The sequence below is a fragment of the Erythrolamprus reginae genome, chromosome 9, assembly GCF_031021105.1.
Source record: "Erythrolamprus reginae isolate rEryReg1 chromosome 9, rEryReg1.hap1, whole genome shotgun sequence".
In the NCBI taxonomy this organism is placed as follows: Eukaryota; Metazoa; Chordata; class Lepidosauria; order Squamata; family Dipsadidae; genus Erythrolamprus; species Erythrolamprus reginae.
In genome coordinates, this window is record NC_091958.1 from 241,200 (window position 1) to 256,397 (window position 15,198).

General features: G+C 53.7%; 4 protein-coding genes across 8 annotated transcripts; 3 read left to right on the forward strand and 1 right to left on the reverse strand.

Annotated features, from left to right (window-relative positions):
- The first annotated feature begins 755 nt into the window (after positions 1 to 755).
- On the forward strand, positions 756 to 6,248 carry TERF2 (telomeric repeat binding factor 2). Of its 4 annotated transcripts, none has more exons than XM_070761718.1 (11): positions 756 to 1,258; positions 1,346 to 1,429; positions 2,208 to 2,338; positions 2,824 to 2,910; positions 3,029 to 3,175; positions 3,427 to 3,800; positions 4,539 to 4,901; positions 5,050 to 5,132; positions 5,363 to 5,409; positions 5,753 to 5,768; positions 5,846 to 6,248. In XM_070761718.1, the coding sequence occupies exons 1-11, from the start codon at positions 1,072 to 1,074 to the stop codon at positions 5,968 to 5,970; spliced, it is 1,644 nt and encodes a 547-aa protein (XP_070617819.1). In that variant the 5' UTR covers positions 756 to 1,071; the 3' UTR covers positions 5,971 to 6,248. The 4 variants fall into 4 exon arrangements, with proteins under 4 accessions (XP_070617819.1, XP_070617821.1, XP_070617818.1 ...); XM_070761720.1 differs by having other exon boundaries at positions 3,460 to 3,800; XM_070761717.1 differs by having other exon boundaries at positions 5,753 to 6,248.
- Positions 6,249 to 7,792: 1,544 nt separating this feature from the next.
- On the forward strand, positions 7,793 to 10,010 carry TMED6 (transmembrane p24 trafficking protein 6). Its single transcript, XM_070761724.1, has 4 exons — positions 7,793 to 8,075; positions 8,688 to 8,814; positions 9,387 to 9,535; positions 9,711 to 10,010. The coding sequence occupies exons 1-4, from the start codon at positions 7,830 to 7,832 to the stop codon at positions 9,933 to 9,935; spliced, it is 747 nt and encodes a 248-aa protein (XP_070617825.1). The 5' UTR covers positions 7,793 to 7,829; the 3' UTR covers positions 9,936 to 10,010.
- Positions 10,011 to 10,197: 187 nt separating this feature from the next.
- On the reverse strand, positions 10,198 to 11,666 carry NIP7 (nucleolar pre-rRNA processing protein NIP7). Of its 2 annotated transcripts, none has more exons than XM_070761725.1 (5): positions 11,553 to 11,666; positions 11,373 to 11,459; positions 11,123 to 11,261; positions 10,689 to 10,829; positions 10,198 to 10,605 (listed from the first exon to the last, which is right to left on the reverse strand). In XM_070761725.1, exons 1-5 carry the CDS (start codon positions 11,606 to 11,608, stop codon positions 10,486 to 10,488), a joined length of 543 nt encoding a protein of 180 aa, XP_070617826.1. In that variant the 5' UTR covers positions 11,609 to 11,666; the 3' UTR covers positions 10,198 to 10,485. The 2 variants fall into 2 exon arrangements, with proteins under 2 accessions (XP_070617826.1, XP_070617827.1); XM_070761726.1 differs by having other exon boundaries at positions 11,373 to 11,446; positions 11,564 to 11,661.
- Positions 11,667 to 11,696: 30 nt separating this feature from the next.
- Positions 11,697 to 15,089, forward strand: COG8 (component of oligomeric golgi complex 8). The gene is given in 6 exon segments (XM_070761722.1): positions 11,697 to 12,160; positions 12,239 to 12,446; positions 12,904 to 13,725; positions 14,168 to 14,336; positions 14,646 to 14,806; positions 14,808 to 15,089. Coding segments are annotated over 6 exon segments (1,917 nt in total). The 5' UTR covers positions 11,697 to 11,711; the 3' UTR covers positions 14,916 to 15,089.
- The last annotated feature ends 109 nt before the right edge of the window (positions 15,090 to 15,198 follow it).

Below are 15,198 nucleotides of genomic sequence, written 5' to 3' on the forward strand. Positions count from 1 at the left end.
ATAACAGTTTAAAAATGCCAGTGTGATTTTTCAAGCATCTACCAATTATTGGACTGTATTATCCTATGGACATACATTGTATGTATCAGATCAGAATAAGATGGGCAAGCTTTCCGGTGTGTGTGTGAAATTATAAGATTTTACTTGCTTACTATCCTGATACTATTAGTATCCGCAAGACTATATAACCTGGGGGGGGGGACACCCCTGCCCCTCTGTCCGGTGCAGTCCTTATCTGCAGAAGAATCTGCTGCCAAAGGGGAAGGCCTCACTCAGCTCCCCCTCCCCCCAATTATGTAACATTGAGGGAACTGAAAAAATGGGGGCAGCATTCCGTTCCCTTTATAAAATGGTGCAATGGCTCACAAAGGCAACTGGTTCACCTTGGGCACAGAAACAGGTTTGTGGAACGAGTTTTATGACATGGGCAGAACGTGCCCTCGGGGGAACACGGCGCCTCTTGCTCCCAAGCGAGCAAACCTGGGAAGGAGCAGCAGGGGTCAACCGGCCCCAAGAGCCCCCTTCCTTTCCCTTCCCTTCCCCGCCTCCTCCCAGCGCCTAGCCGCGCCGGTCAGAGAGGGAAGCCGGAGCGGGACGCGCGCGCGCGCCGGCTGAAGGCTTCCCGGCCAGGGGAGCAGCCCCAGCGGGGAAGGTGGCCCGGCCAGAGCGCCCGCGAGCCTCTTCCTGGCCGGGCGCAGAACAAGCAGCGCCCCCCACTGGACGCCCTGACCTGGCCGCGGGCCCGACGGTGCGCAGGGGGAAGGGGGCGAGGCCTGCACCGAAGGGCCCGCGGGAGCTCCGCCGGGCCTTCGAGAGGAGCGTCCCGCGCCCCCGGCCGTGCTCCGGGAGGGGCCCAGGCGCGCCAGCAGGGAAGCGGCCGCCCCGTCAGGGCTCCCGCGGGAGTCTTGGCTCCTCTGTGGCGCCTCCCGCGCAACCGGGCGGGGCGCATTCAGGCGCTCACTGCGCTTGCGTCCCGGAGGACGCCGCGAAGCACTCTGGGAGATCTGGTCCTGTGGCGGGAGGCGCGCGGGAAAAGGCTTTCTGCCGTAATTCCGGCGCGCGAGTGACGTCATGTCGGCAGGAATGGCTGCGGAGGGCGCTTCGGCGGCCGAGAAAGCGGTGGAGGCGCGGAGGCTGGATCTGGAGGCGGAGTCGCAGGCCAACCTCTGGACCATCCTCTTCTACGGCCAACGGGCCTTGCGGGCCTTCCGGGCCGGGAACACCCGGGAGTTCCGGGAGCTGTGCGTCATCGTGAACGGTAGGGCCGCGGCGGCAGCGGGGGGGGGGGGGGGACGGCGGCGGGGGCCTGGCTGGGGTCGTCTGACCGTCTCCGCTTGTTCCCCAGGCATCCTGGCGCGCCCGGTGGCCCTGGAGGAGCCGTTCCGGATGCAGCTGCGGATCCTGCAGATCCTGTCCCGGGTGGAGAAAGGTGAGCGGGGGCGGCGGGGCTAGAACCGTCTCATCACGGGGAGAGAGAGAGAGAGAGGCTGCACGACCTGACGGGACGAGGAGATTGGCGAGCAAAGACCTAGAATCCAAGCCAGGGAATAATTGTGTTAAACCGACGGAAAACGATGTCGGTGCACGTGCAGGAGCTCTCCGGTGAAGGATGTGGGTGTAGAAATGAGGGGCCCCTTGGTGCTCTCTGGGCTGGGTTTGCTTGCAAGGCTCATAGCACTGATGACCTTGTTTGGGAATGAAATCTGTGCAATGGCCGAGCTCAGGGGACCCCAAGGATTCCTCAAAGTCTGGTTTTTGATTGGAGCTGCCCAGAGTTGGTTATAAGATGGGAGCCTATATAAAGATTTTAAAGAAAGTCTCCGTAACAATAAGAATCCCTGAACATTAGAACCAGCGTCTGAGGGGGTGGTAGTGAATTTCTTCCTATATGCAGGTCATGCTCTGCTGAGATTGGACAACCACTTCTCAGGACTGTCTGCATTGAAGAGGAGATGGAGTGTGGGGGTCTCAGTGATCTCTTTCAATTGCAGGATTGGGGAGGGGCGGAGAGGGGCGGCATACAAATCCAAATAATAAATAAATAAATTGTATGTTGTATTGTTTTTAAAAAAGGGTTATTTTAATAATATTCATAAAGCAACTGAACAATGCATGTGTGCTTCCAAAATGTACATTCCATTTAGTCAAGCCTTCTCTCTCTCTCTCTCTCTCTCTCTCTCTCTCTCTCTCTCTCTCACTGTCTTTAGATTGGAGCATTGATCCAGAAACTGACCTCACGCCTCTTGAAAAAGTGCTTGTCCTTCTGGAGGACCTCAGAGAGAAATGCCACATCAGTATGGAAATAACGGAACAATTAAAGACAAGAATAAAGCAGGCTGTAAGGATGACTCTTTCCTGTCAACACTAATTTCAGTGGTGATGGTGGTCACTCTTTTTAAGCAGAAGGGGGAGACACACTGTGGGATTTGTTTTAGAAGGAATATAGTACCACCCACTAAAAAAGCAATGCTTCCCCTTTCTGTTTTTTTCCAATCCAAAACTGAATGTAGACTATATTTACAAATGTTCCTGACTTGTTTTGCATAGATCTAATAGCCACAATACTCTTGTACCTTGAGAAAAGAATAGGAAGGCTGGATGCTGTCAGATGATGAAAACACAAGGGAGGAGCAGGCCTGGGATGTTGAGAGAAAGACTCCTAAAATAGAAGCAGGGGAGCTGCCACAGCCCAATCTCCACTTGTTTTCCATCATGGAGCATGGAATTGGAGAAAGGGTTTAGCTGGGGGCATGTGAAACCTTTTCAGAAAACACTGTTTAGAAAGCTGCAAAAAGTGCTAGCATTTTTGTTTTTTTGCTTCAGGCTGTTGTCATCTGTATTAGGAACAAACAATTGGAACAAGCCAGCAGAATCTTAAGGGAACACTTGTCAATGGACCCAGGCTGCAAGGTGAATGTTTTGGATAATAGAAGAGAGCAGGCTCTTGACTGCTCTACGGGGCTATTAGAGTAGTATCCCTTCTAGGCCTTTGCAAAGATGTGGATCTCTGCTGCTTTTCCTTGGCTAGGAAATGAAGGCTCTTTTGCTTCGTGCCATCCAAGAGAAAAATTTTTCTCATCCAGTCATCTCTCAGTTCTCCTACAAAGCTTTCCAGCAGCGGATTCTTCTGTTCTTTGAAACTTACTTGGACGATTCTGAGCCATTTCTCTTAACGGTGAGTGTTGGTTTGGGATCACGTTTGGCCTTAATGATTTGATCATTACTTCAGTGGCCACATAGGGCTACAAATACAGCAGTAGAAATCAAACCGGGTGATAGAGATTTAAGAACAGCAATAATTGTAAGTTATACCAATGGCAAAATATTAAGATAGATATGAGTTCAGCGGGGGGTGGGGGTGTTGGTAATAGTTTTGTGTGTGTGAAAAGCAACTACAGCCTGTCTCTGGATTCTGTATCATATTAGGATTCCTGTGGTGACTCGTGCTTTTTATTTAAGATGGCAAAAAAGCATTGCACTGAACGTCTGGAGTCCAAGAGGAGCACAGCAGGAGGAGCTAGCAAGGAGGAAATGGCTGCTTCAGGGGCTGCACCAAAGGCCCCGACGACCCCTGGGACAGCAAGTGGAGAAAAACCAGGGCAACTCAGGCAGTCGTCTTCACAGGCAGGAGGAATCGGAGGAACAGCAGCAAAATCTTTGCCAGCACCAGGTGACGTTTTGGGCTGCTTGCCGGCAGCCAGTGAGCCCACCAAAGCGTCCCCACCGGTGGACGGAGCGACAGGGACAGCAGAGCCTGCTGCCGTGGCCCCCGTGTCTTCAGCTTCTGACGACTCCACTCAGTAAGTCTTCTCTGGCTTGAGAGTCCAGGTAGCAAGGGCTGCAGACTGCAAATATTAGGCAAAGGGACGTCGGAGCAAACATGTTGGTTCAGGGAACTCTATTAATATAAGTGAACATTTAAATTGTGGAGGTCTTTTAATTTGGGGGGTGGGTGATTTAAACCACATTTGAAGTTGCTTTAAAGCAGGGCATCAAATCTTTACAATTGAACAGCTGCAACAGAGAGGAGAGACTCACGTGGCTTGTAAAAGGCCGTTTCCCTAACAGTAGGATCTAATGAACACTGCCAAGCTGCCTTGGGCCTCCCTCCGTCTCTGCCCTGCCCTGTAGTTGGCAACAGCCAGCGGAATAAAATCCAGGCGGGTCCCTTGACCTTTTAGTCTGTGCCCTGCCTGTGTTTGTGGCCCCCATCCGCTGGTTGGGAGGCGAAGGATCTTGCAGTGCAGCAAAGCAGGAGATGCAACGGTGGGGGATGAATGCGACTGTGGTCCTTCTGTTACTACGTCTGCTTTGGGCCACTGTGGTGCTGGTAGCCAGTAGGTCTTCCAGGCTTCATGGAATGGCACTTGGGGAGTTGCTCTGGCAGACCAGCAGTTTTGCCACAAGTAGATGCTTCCTTGATCGTTGTCTTTGCTCTCTTTCCTGGGCATTTTAATTTCCCCCTGGCGAAGGGGGCACAGGAGTGGCCTCACCTGGACTTCCAAGCATGCTTCTGAGGTGGCTGCTGTGTTTTGCAGGGCCTCAAGCCTGAAGCCGGCTTTCTACGTGCTTTCTGTGCTGAGAGAAGCATTCAAGAGTCTCTATGATGCCCCAGACCCCGAGGAGGCCTTCTCGCAACTGGACAAGACTGATTGGATGTATTCCCGGCCACTCCTGCCTTCCACCTCCCCCAGAGCCAAGCGCCAGAAGACGGGAGACATCTCTGTCCAGGCTGTCCTGGTCGTGGAGAATATGGGGGACGATTCCCCTGTAAGCAACGTACTGTCATCCGCAGAGGGGGAAGATGGCAGGAACCCCCCTGCAAAGCCACCTGGGACTGTGCCACCCCAGCCATCCCAGGGCGAAGACACGCCCCCACGTACGCTGCCACCAGGTTCCAGGTATGGCGACTCCCTCAGGCCTCCCGGGTGGCACAGCTGCAGTCTTGGATGTAGCGGCACTGAGGGCCCATTCTTCTTGGACATGTGCTGACGTGGGCCCCTGTGGCTGAAAATATCTCACGCTGCCGTGGGCCTTTTTCTACTTTAGGAAGGCAGGGCAAGCGTCTCTTCCCGTTCTGCATGAAGAGAAGGAATCCTGGAGCGATGAGGACGAGATCTTCATGGACCAGGGTGAGTGGAGACGTCTGGGCGAACCTCCTGTGGATCTCATGTTTGGTGCCTCAGCAAAAAGACCACCTTCACCAGGCACCCTCTGCTTGCTGGTTTCAGCGAGGGGGAATGGAGGTTGCCAAAGGGGGACAGCTGAAGCCTTGGAGTGGGAGAAGGGGGGCCCTTCAAGGGGGGGGGTGTTTCAGCCTCTCGGCACCTGGAAGGCATCGCCCATTTTTCATTTTTTTCAGAATCAAGGGCGTCACTTGGCACCAACACTTCTGGGACTAAAAAGAAGGTAATACAACTTAACCCAAACAAAGACTTTTTGAAATGAAGCAAATTGCTCGTTGCTCATCATTTCTTCTCTCTAAAAATAATTAGACAATCTAGATAATTATTGTCACTGCTAGGGTGGGCTCTGCTGTGGCCGCGACCCTTTCAAGCTCTTTCAGCTGCCTCAGAATTGGCAAAGCCAATATAAAATTAAAACTATTACGGGCACATAGAGTTCCCTGAGAATTTTTATGTTCCATTTTCTATATTTTTATTAATTTCTGTTTAGCAGAAGAATTAAGCTGCAAATGAGGTTTGCCATTCTTGCATATTCATGGGGGGGGTTTCCATTGTTCCTTTTGTAGTGGACTTCGGAAGAAAGTAGGTGGATCAAGAAAGGGGTGGAGAAGTTTGGAGAAGGGAATTGGAAAGAGATTTCTCAAAATTATCCTTTTAAGAATCGCACCACTGTGATGATCAAGGACCGCTGGAGAACAATGAAGAAACTGGGGCTAAGCTGAAGTTGAGGGCACAAGGCACCTCGAATGTGTTGAGTTGGCTGTTTGTTAAATACGTTATGTAAATTAATACGTTATGTAAATTAAAGAATAAAACGTTTGTGTTGAGTAATTCGCGGTGAGGGGAGCTTGTTGTATAGCAATCAGGACATCAATCGGCAGCAAATCAAGTCCTTCAAGAGGGTGGAACAACTGCATATCAACGTGACCAAAGCAAGTTAATGAAAACGGAATATATGCCTGTATATATATATATATATATACATATACCTCGAATGTGTTGAGTTGGCTGTTTGTTAAATACATTATGTAAATTAAAGAATAAAACGTTTGTATTGACTAATTTGCAGTGAGGGGAGTTTGTTTTATAGCAATCAGGACATCAATCGGCAGCAAATCAAGTCCTTCGAGAAGGAAGGCAAATGAATGGGTGGAACAACTGCATATCAACATGACCAAAGCAAGTTAATGAAAATGGAATACATATGCCTATATATATATGTGTGTGTGTGTGTGTGTGTAGATTGTTCTGAGTTCGGGTTTTGCCCCGTGTAATATTTTGAGCGACGTTTCGGTGAAATCACATTCACCATCATCAGGCTGAAGTTATAAGCTTCGTGCTGCTGTAAATATAGTTACGTGTATATATATTCCCCCATTGTAAACTGGGCCTTCCAGCAAAAGGTGTTTGTGTGATGTGGCAGGGCAGGCTGAGCTATGGTTAATGTGCTTGACGTTCCCAGATGGGAGAAGAAGTCGCTGGAGTGGCATGGGGCAGACCCCTCTTGTTGGCAGCATTTTATCTGGTTGTAGGCAGAGGCTCCCCCGCCAGTGAAAGGGGTTCATTCTGTCTTTAATAGCTGCCGTAGTTTTCAGACAGACACACCAGTGTATGGGACGCACCAAGATTTCAAAGACGTAAGTAAGTTTAAAAAAGGGTTTTGTCCACCCCAGCCAGAGAAGCACTGTAAGCCTCCCAAGCCCTATGCGTGCCCTGGGGTCTTTTTTTGCAAACGTGGGGTGGGCAGAGGGTTTGGGAGGCCTGCTGGGGGCTAGGGGAAGCAAAAACGCCAATTTTTGCAAAAAATGGGCCATTTTTCCGTGTGGAGAACAACTGAAGGTGTTTTTGCCTTCCCCTAGCTCCCAGGAGCACACTGTAGGCCTCCCAAACCCTCTGCCTATTCAATTTTTGCGAAAAACGCCCCCATGGTTTGCAAACATGGGATAGGGAGGCTTTGCGAGGCAAAAAATTGCTGTATTCAGTGTATGACGCACTGACCTTTCCATGTTCTTCGGGGACAAACGTGTCTTATGCTCCAAACAATCAGGTGTATAAAGTCAGCCTTATTCTCTCCCTCCCGTGATCTGGCCAGAATTCTTTGGAAACGACGTGTCCTTCAGGCCAGGGAAGTTTACATATGTAAACACATATAGGTTATTTTCCTTTTCCCAAGGGGAAAGGAAGAAAGGAAAGGCCAAGATAAGGTGTTAAAAAAAATTAGTTGTATAGCGAAGCCTAGCGCCATCTTGGCCATTTCTGCTTTTGAGCCCTCCTTTGCAATGGACGGGCAGCCTGGAAGCTCCATCCTGCCTGCTGACCGTTCAACCGAGACCCCCATTAAGAGCCCTCCCCCACCACCCTGAGAACCAGCAGCCCCTTGGCCGTCCCACATGGCGGGCGGCAGGAATGCAGGCTCACCCCTTGGACCAGGACCGGCCCTAAAGGTGGCCATCTGCTCTGGTCCCAGCGCCTCTGCGCTCTGGCAGGTGCACAGCTTCCCAGGGGGTCCCTCTCGCCCCTCCCCTGCGTCGCTCCACCTGAGCTGGCAGCCACAGGGCAACCCAGCGCTGGGCAGGAGCAGCTCAGTTAATGATCAGCTCAGCCAGCTGCGAGGTCGTTGTCTGCAGTTCCTCCTGGCAGCCCATGGCCAGCTGGCCTGCGTTTGCCAACATGCCTGCCCTCTTCCAGATGGTGGGGCTCCTGGGCTTGCTTCAGGGGCTGCAACTGGCCCACTGTCAAGAGTGGAAGCAGCCCCGGGGCTCCCCCCACCAGCCTCTCCCCCCACACACAAAGGACCGGCAGGACTTTGCCATTGTCATCCCTGCAGGGAGCATCGAATGCTTCTGGCAATTTGCACACCAAAATGGCTCCTTCTTCTTCAGCTATCAGGTGGGTGCCAGGGGGGAGGGAGGCAAAGAGGGAAGCCCCCCCCCCATTGACCTGTGAGTTGGGTGGGGCAGAGTCATTCCTGGCAGCCCCCAATGTGAGCAGCCAAAAAGCTCTGGATTCTTCTGGCTGGATTCTGCCCAGCGTCTGTCGCCCTTCCCAGTGGAGCCCAGAGATTGAGCCATCCTGGGGGGTGGGGGAAGAGGAGGGTCCCTTGTACACCCAACTCTTCTTCTCAAGGCAAAGTGGGGGGGGGGGGGGTGGATCCTGCAAAGCTGCCCGTCAACGTGTGCTGGGAAGCAGCTGGAGCGGAAGGGCCAAAGCAGAGGCCAGGGAGATGCAGGTTTGGGGGGCCTGGATCTCAATTCTGCCTCTTGTGCTGGAGGGGAAGGGGGGGGGGCATTTCTTCATGGCCCACAGGAGGAATCCCACCGTCTGTTCCCAGCACCATTGAGCTTCCATTCTGCTTGGGAAGATGGGGGGGGTGCTCTTCCCCCACCATACATCATCTGCCCCCCCTGATCCCTCTTTGCGGGCTCCAGGAAGACCCCGTCGTCTGGGCGCAACAGGGGCGCTTGCCCTGCCATGGCTTTGCGTGGTGTCTCTCGCTTCCAGGTGCAGAAGGCTTCAGGCCTTGGCTTCGACAGGCACTTGTTGGCGACTGTGAACGACCCCAGTGGCTTCCACCTCGGCACCTCCGAGAATGCGCAGGGACAGATCAACTTCCTGACTCCGGAGACAGGTGCCCCACGCTTGGCTCTGCCCCAAAGTCCTTAAATGGCTCACTTTCCTGTGGTGCCACGTGGCACAGCCAGGCCACCCTGGTTCCAGCCTGACACTTGCACAAAGGCAGCACTTGGGCTCCTAGTCACGGTTTAGGGAGCTAGATCCAGCCCTCCCCCACGTCCACCGGAGCCCCAGTTTCCAGGATGCCAGCAAGCACAGCTGGTGGAATGACGCCTGCCAGAGATCTTCCGAAAAGACGCACCTGGCTCTCCTACTGCAGTCTTCCACTTGGTGGCCTCAACATTCCATTGGGGTCCAACCTATAGCTTTTCAATGCAAACATCCTAGTCTATATAGTCTTTTTTTAAAATTCTGAGAGCCAAACCCCCTTCCCCCAATTTCTGTTTTTGTGCTTTAGAGATAAAACTGAGCAATTGCCAGGAAAGCACTGTTTAGAAGGGAAAGCAGGTATATTAACCAGGGACACAGCCTGCCCATTTATTGTATATCAACTACCCAGTGCAGCTGAGGGCAGACAGTATCACAGGAAATGTCCTTGAAGCTTGGTGTAATTCTTCCTGCTTACAGGCTTCTACCAGCTATGCGTGACTAATCGATATAACCATTTTGGGACTGTGCAAGTGTATCTCAACTTTGGGGTCTTCTACGAAGGCTTTGATCTAGAAACGACTGAGCCCAAGAGGACGGAACTCAATGGCACTCTGGAAGCAATTGAGGTACCTATGTAGAAAATCCACTATGGGGCTTCCCAAACTGTTTCTCCAGCATCTGAGCCTCAAGTGTGTTTGATAGCACAACACTGGAGAAAGGGGAGGTCTCCTTGTCCTCTAGAAAGAGCAGGTGAGGGCCAGGAACTGAACCCGACCGTTTCTTTTCCCTTATCCAAAACAGAAGAGCACCATCAAGCTGCTTTTCCATGTCTTCCACATGTGGCGCCACTATAACTTTGCTCGAATGAGGTCAACGGTAGATTTCAACCTTCTCCAGTCCAACTCCATCTACATCAACTGGTGGTCGGCAGCTCAGAGCGTTGCCATTGTGCTCTCTGGCGTCCTCCAGCTCCGCTTCCTCAAGAGCCTCTTTGCCGCGCAGCCCAGCAACAAGCCCACGTGCTGAAGCTTGAGCAGGGTGCAATGCCAAGCCCCAGAGTGGCGGAACCCCGCTCATAACCAGCCTATGCTAAAATAAATATTAATTTAATTTTAAAAGTATACTATGCTGTAACAAGGGAGTTGAGACAGCTTATATAAACCAACTAGAAAAGGGGAGATGCAACCAGAATTCTTCCCAACAAATTTTCTTTGCCTTGAGATGTTATCTTCTATCTGTAACTCCCCAGCTAATAAGGTAAAAAAAAGTGAATTCACAGAGCTAGAAATAACACAAATGGAATCTTTATCAGCTCCCGCATTTCAACCTGAGTAAAACAATGTGAATACAACATCAAATGTTCTGACAGAGTTATGGTTTCATCCAAAAGTTTTACAAGTTGTCCAGCTAACATGTGCAGCTACTGGTCACATATTAAAGGTTTCTGACTGGGCAACGGTTGTATCTATCAGCAGTCCTTCCAGGGTACAGAAAAGGGCATCAAATAATCCAAAGCACAGCAGCTTTTAAGGTGTCCTGCTGCCAAAGACTGCTGGGAGGAATTCGGCTCAGTTCATTAAGTCAGTGTCTCTTCGTGCCGTATGTACTCGCCTATGTCTGCTTGGTGAAATACTACAATTGCCATGGGATCCACTTTTCGACACTCCTGGGTGGTTTTGGCTGCCACCCCAAATCCCTGCAGGAAACAAGGTAAAGTGAAGGATGCAACGTTTCTGTGTCTCAGAACCCACGCAAATCCAAGCACCTGCCACAACTCACCAGAGGAACATCAGCCATTGAATACACCACCACTCCTTGGTACTGCGCAGTGCTCTCAGTGATGCGCCCCAAACCGGACTTCAAGAGGTGGTTCCCATAAAGGAAAGACTGCTCTGCTCCAGGCTTCACCCAGACTTTGTACTGCAGGAGAGAGACAGAAGGACCCACTGACCTCTAAAGCCTCAAGAAGTGGCTCCTTGCATGACGGAACGGCCTCTTCAAGCCTCCTGCACTGAATTAGAGAGCTATCGCTGCTTCATTGCCAGGCCTTACTGCTTTCTGGCTGACCGCTGCAGTAAACATGTGTTACTCGTTGTCCCAAGGCCCTCTCCCTTTGGAGCAGGAGAAAGATCTCTCCCCTCCTCCAAGCCTCCTGCCTTGGAACAGAGAGAAATGCTGCTAGTCAAATGAAATTGGCACCCGCCCATCTTTACCTTGGCATAAGGGGAGAGGTAATCCAGGGCGGTGATGTGGAGACGGAATTTCTGGGCCTTGGTGAACTTTCCGAAGCAGGTGCCCAGGGACACCAGGCTTCCCCGGGGGATGTTGGTGGCTAGTTTCAGAAGCCTCTCGCTGAAAAGCAAAGCGGAGGAGGAGCAGTTACCGGGGAGTCTCCCAGACTCTGGGGCAAACGGAGGGCCGGCCATCCCTTCGGGCCCTCGGCTCCTAGGCCTCTCCACCCACCTGAGGTAGTAGACTCGGTCCTTGTGCAGGCGGAAGCAGTAGGTGCCGTCCGGCCGGTCCACCAGCAGCTGGATGTTCTCGCCCACGCTGCGGAGGGAGGAGGCGGCCGAGTCAGCCCAGGCAAAGTGCGACCCCCACTCCAGCCCCCTCTCCCCCCCCCCCGCCGGCACCGGCACGTACTATCGGGCGAGCTTCTCGAAAAGGACGCGGGTCTCGTCCTCGGTCAGCGGCCGCATCGCCCCTCCGAACGCCGCGTGACCAGCGTGTGGCCGGGCCCGGAAGTGACTCTCAGGGCCGGAAGTTGCTTCACTGCAGGACCATCCAATCCGCGCTCGCTTCATGGACTATAGAGCGCCAGGGCAAGCAGGGGCAGAGTGGTCGCAAGGAAGCCGGAAGTGCCGACGCGGTTGCCATAGCGATCACTTCCTGGTCCACGTAGATTCCGCGATGGCGGCCCCGGGCAGCGCGGCGGACGTGGAGGAGGCGAGCCTGCTGGCCTGGCTGTTCCGCGCGTCGCCCTCGGCGTTGCCGGCGGGGGGCGCGGAGCTGCCGGCCTACCTGGCGAGGCTGTCGGGGCTGGGCCTGGAGGCGCTGCGGCGGGAGCCCGGGCGGCTGGCGGAGGAGCGGGCGCAGCTGGGGGCGCAGACGCGGGCCTTGGCCTTCGCGCACTACAAGACCTTCATCCGCTCGGCCGAGTGCACCGCCGAGACCCGCCGCGCCTTCGGCGGCATCGAGCAGGACCTGGGCCGCCTGCTCGACCGCCTGCCGCCCTTCGCCGAGGCCTGCCGGTGAGCGTCCCGGGCGGGGTGGGGTGGCTGCGGCCCGGGCAGCCCTCCCGCCCGCTGACTCGCCGCCTTCTCCCGCAGGAGCTTCATGCGCCACGCGGAGCAGATCGCCCAGAACCGCCGGATGAACAACGTGACGCTGAACCGGCACACGGAGATCCTGGAGGTGCTGGAGATCCCGCAGCTGATGGACACCTGTGTCCGGAACAGCTACTACGAGGAGGCGCTGGAGCTCGTCTCCCACGTCCGACGCCTGGAGAAGAAGCACGCCGGCATCCCCGTCATCCAGGTGCCCCTTGGGGGGGAGGCTTTGACCTTCCAGGCTCTGCTCGCGGAGAACGAGGCTTCCTTCTCCTCTGCAGCAGGGCAGGACATGGCCTCGGTCTTGGAGCCGAATGCCCACTCGGAGGAGAGAGGAGGCAAAGCAAGAGTGTTCGGCCTTTGTGGCTTTTCTTTTGATTTGTAGAACACCGAGCACCTTTATACTCAGAAACTTGGGGTGATTTAGGACCAAGGGCCTTTTGTTACATGATGCTGTGTATATGCAGTTGCTCGAGACATATTACATCTCAGCGTAGACATTTTATGCCAGCTGTCCTTAATATTGCTAGAGCTCGTCTATGGCAGTATTACTACAACGTGTCCCAAGGGCTGTGTGGGGTCCAGAATTAGAACTGGGATATGGTCTTGGGAATGTATTTTCAGAGCACCTGCCCCACTAAGAACGGCTTTTCTCTCCTTCCCAGGGCATCGTGGCCGAGGTGCGTCAGTCCACACAGCTCATGCTTACTCAACTGATCCAGCAGTTACGGACCAACATCCAGCTGCCCGCTTGCTTGCGTGTGATTGGCTACCTGCGCTGCATGGATGTGTTCACAGAGGCTGAGCTGCGCATCACGTTTCTGCAAGCAAGAGACTTCTGGCTGCGCTCCATCCTTGCGGCTGTTCCGGACGATGACCCCTATGTGCACATCACAAAAACGATAGAGGCCTGCCGCGTGCATCTCTTTGACATTGTCACGCAGTATCGTGCCATTTTTGCAGACGAAGAGCCGCTGGTGCTGCCCCTGGGGAAGGACACCTGCAATGAGAGCGCCATCTTCCATGGGTGGGTGCTGCAGAAAGTCTCCCAGTTCCTGCTGGTTCTCGAGCGAGACTTGCAGCGTGGTGTGGGCAATCGCCTTGACTCTTTGCTGGGACAGTGCATGTACTTTGGCCTGTCCTTCAGCCGGGTAGGAGCGGACTTCCGGGGCCAGCTTGTTCCCATTTTTCAGCGCGTGATGCTCCTTACTTTCAAGAAAGCTATGCAGGAAGCCACAGGCCAGTTCCAAGAAGAGATGAACTCCTACACCTTGATCTCTGCGCCGGCTCTCTTGGGCAGTGCCACCTCTGTGCCAATGCCTTCTGCCCAGCCAGGCAGCTTGCAGCCCCCTCTGGTGCTGCTGGACTTTCCCCCCCTTGCCCATTTGCTCAACAACATCCTGATGGCCTTCAATGATTTGCGTCTCTGCTGTCCTGTCGCTCTGGCCCCAGTTGTGGCAGCGCTCCTGGAGAACGTGCTCAGCCAGGTACTGCTCTTAGGCTGGGGGGAATGTTCTGTATTGCTCAGTGAGGACAATAGGCGTCTACAATTTATGCATGGTCTGTTTGTATGTATGATTCGTTTCATAACAAGGGTTTTAGCTATTGTAGTATTGGATTTTTACATTGTTTTTTGTCACTGTTGTTAGCCACCCCGAGTCCACGGCGGCATACAAATCCAATCAATAATAATAATAATAATAATAATTTTAATGGCTATTCCAGAAGCTCCAATGCATTCTTCCCATTTTGAACCGAGCTCCTTAGGATCTGTCATAGTGGATTCTGCACATGTGCTGCCTATGGGGGGAGCACTATCACATCTGCCTGGTTTGGTAATTTGTGATACAAGTTTTTAGTGGGTAATTTCCATCCAGTTGTTCTGAATGTATAAACCAAAGGGTTCTGATGGCCCTTTTCTCTCACCAGGGTGTGAAGGTCGTTCTGGCTTTCCATCGGGCAGAGGCGGCAGCGTTCAGCGGTCAAGAGCAAGAGCTGTTTGTCCAGTTCTGCACGGCGTTCCTGGAAGACTTGGTGCCCTACCTCAACCGCTGCCTCCAGCTCCTCTTCCCTCCAGCCCAGACGGCACAGATTCTGGGTCAGTTACTTTTACTCCCTGGCAGGAGGTGGTAGGAGGAAGCTGGCGGACGTCTGGCCAGATATGATTGTTGGCCCCAGGTGCTTTTCACAGAAAGGCTCCTTTGAACACCAACCATGTCCAATCGCCTCCAGGAAAAAGGGGTATTGGGCCCATTGGGCCTGTCAGGGAATGATGTCCATAGATCCCCAGGAAGGGGGGTGGGGGAGGACAGGCTTGGAAAGCACAGAAAGGAGCCTCCCCTGGGGCGTGGGGTGGTGGTGGGAGGGCCTGGTTTCCCACTCCTGTCTTTGTCTCCTGCCCTGCTAGGTGTTCCCGCTGCTCAGGTCCATAAATATGGAGGTCTCGCCTGCGTAGAGGAGGAGGTCATCCAGGAGCTCCTGGGCTCAGTCCTTCCCAAGAAAGAGACTGCTGAGGAGGGGCTGGCCCTGCAACTCCCCCTGGGCATGGGGTCCTCCGGCTCAGAGCAGGGGGGGGGGCGGTCCTAGCCCTGCCGAATCTCTTCTCCCCCCCGTTGCAGAGAATAGCCCCCTTCCCGAGGACTCTGGGCCGCTCAGTGGGGGCTCTGCAACAGGATAGCTGCTGGAGGTTGGGGGCTCATCTGCTGAAGGAGCGTCTTGCCCCCCCCCAAAGGGCCGCACTGGGCTGCAGGTTCTGCTTCTGGCCCCCTGCCAAGCAGGAAGGAAAGAGGGGGGTGTTGGGGGGGCAGATGCGAGAGAAGAACTGAGAATAAAGTCAGTGCTTTGCTTTTTTCCCCCGGAGGTGTTTCATTGCAGGTGGGAGGGGCTTCCCAGGGGGCGGGGCTTGGCCACCGTCTGCGCTTGTGCTCCCCGATCTTTCTACTCACCCGTCTCTCGCGGCC

Bases quoted from the DNA above. Each gene is read 5' to 3' on its own strand.
- TERF2 (XM_070761717.1), top strand. From the start codon at position 1,072: ATGTCGGCAGGAATGGCTGCGGAGGGCGCTTCGGCGGCCGAGAAAGCG. The intron at 3,801-4,538 runs GTAAGTCTTCTC...TGTGTTTTGCAG, and splicing joins GCTTCTGACGACTCCACTCA to GGCCTCAAGCCTGAAGCCGG. The intron at 5,133-5,362 runs GTGAGTGGAGAC...CATTTTTTTCAG, and splicing joins CGAGATCTTCATGGACCAGG to AATCAAGGGCGTCACTTGGC.
- NIP7 (XM_070761725.1), bottom strand. From the start codon at position 11,608: ATGCGGCCGCTGACCGAGGACGAGACCCGCGTCCTTTTCGAGAAGCTC. The intron at 11,460-11,552 runs GTACGTGCCGGT...CTCCCTCCGCAG, and splicing joins TTCGAGAAGCTCGCCCGATA to CGTGGGCGAGAACATCCAGC. The intron at 11,262-11,372 runs GTGGGTGGAGAG...TTTGCTTTTCAG, and splicing joins GACCGAGTCTACTACCTCAG to CGAGAGGCTTCTGAAACTAG.
- TMED6 (XM_070761724.1), top strand. From the start codon at position 7,830: ATGGCCAGCTGGCCTGCGTTTGCCAACATGCCTGCCCTCTTCCAGATG. The intron at 8,076-8,687 runs GTGGGTGCCAGG...TCTCGCTTCCAG, and splicing joins CCTTCTTCTTCAGCTATCAG to GTGCAGAAGGCTTCAGGCCT. The intron at 9,536-9,710 runs GTACCTATGTAG...TATCCAAAACAG, and splicing joins GCACTCTGGAAGCAATTGAG to AAGAGCACCATCAAGCTGCT.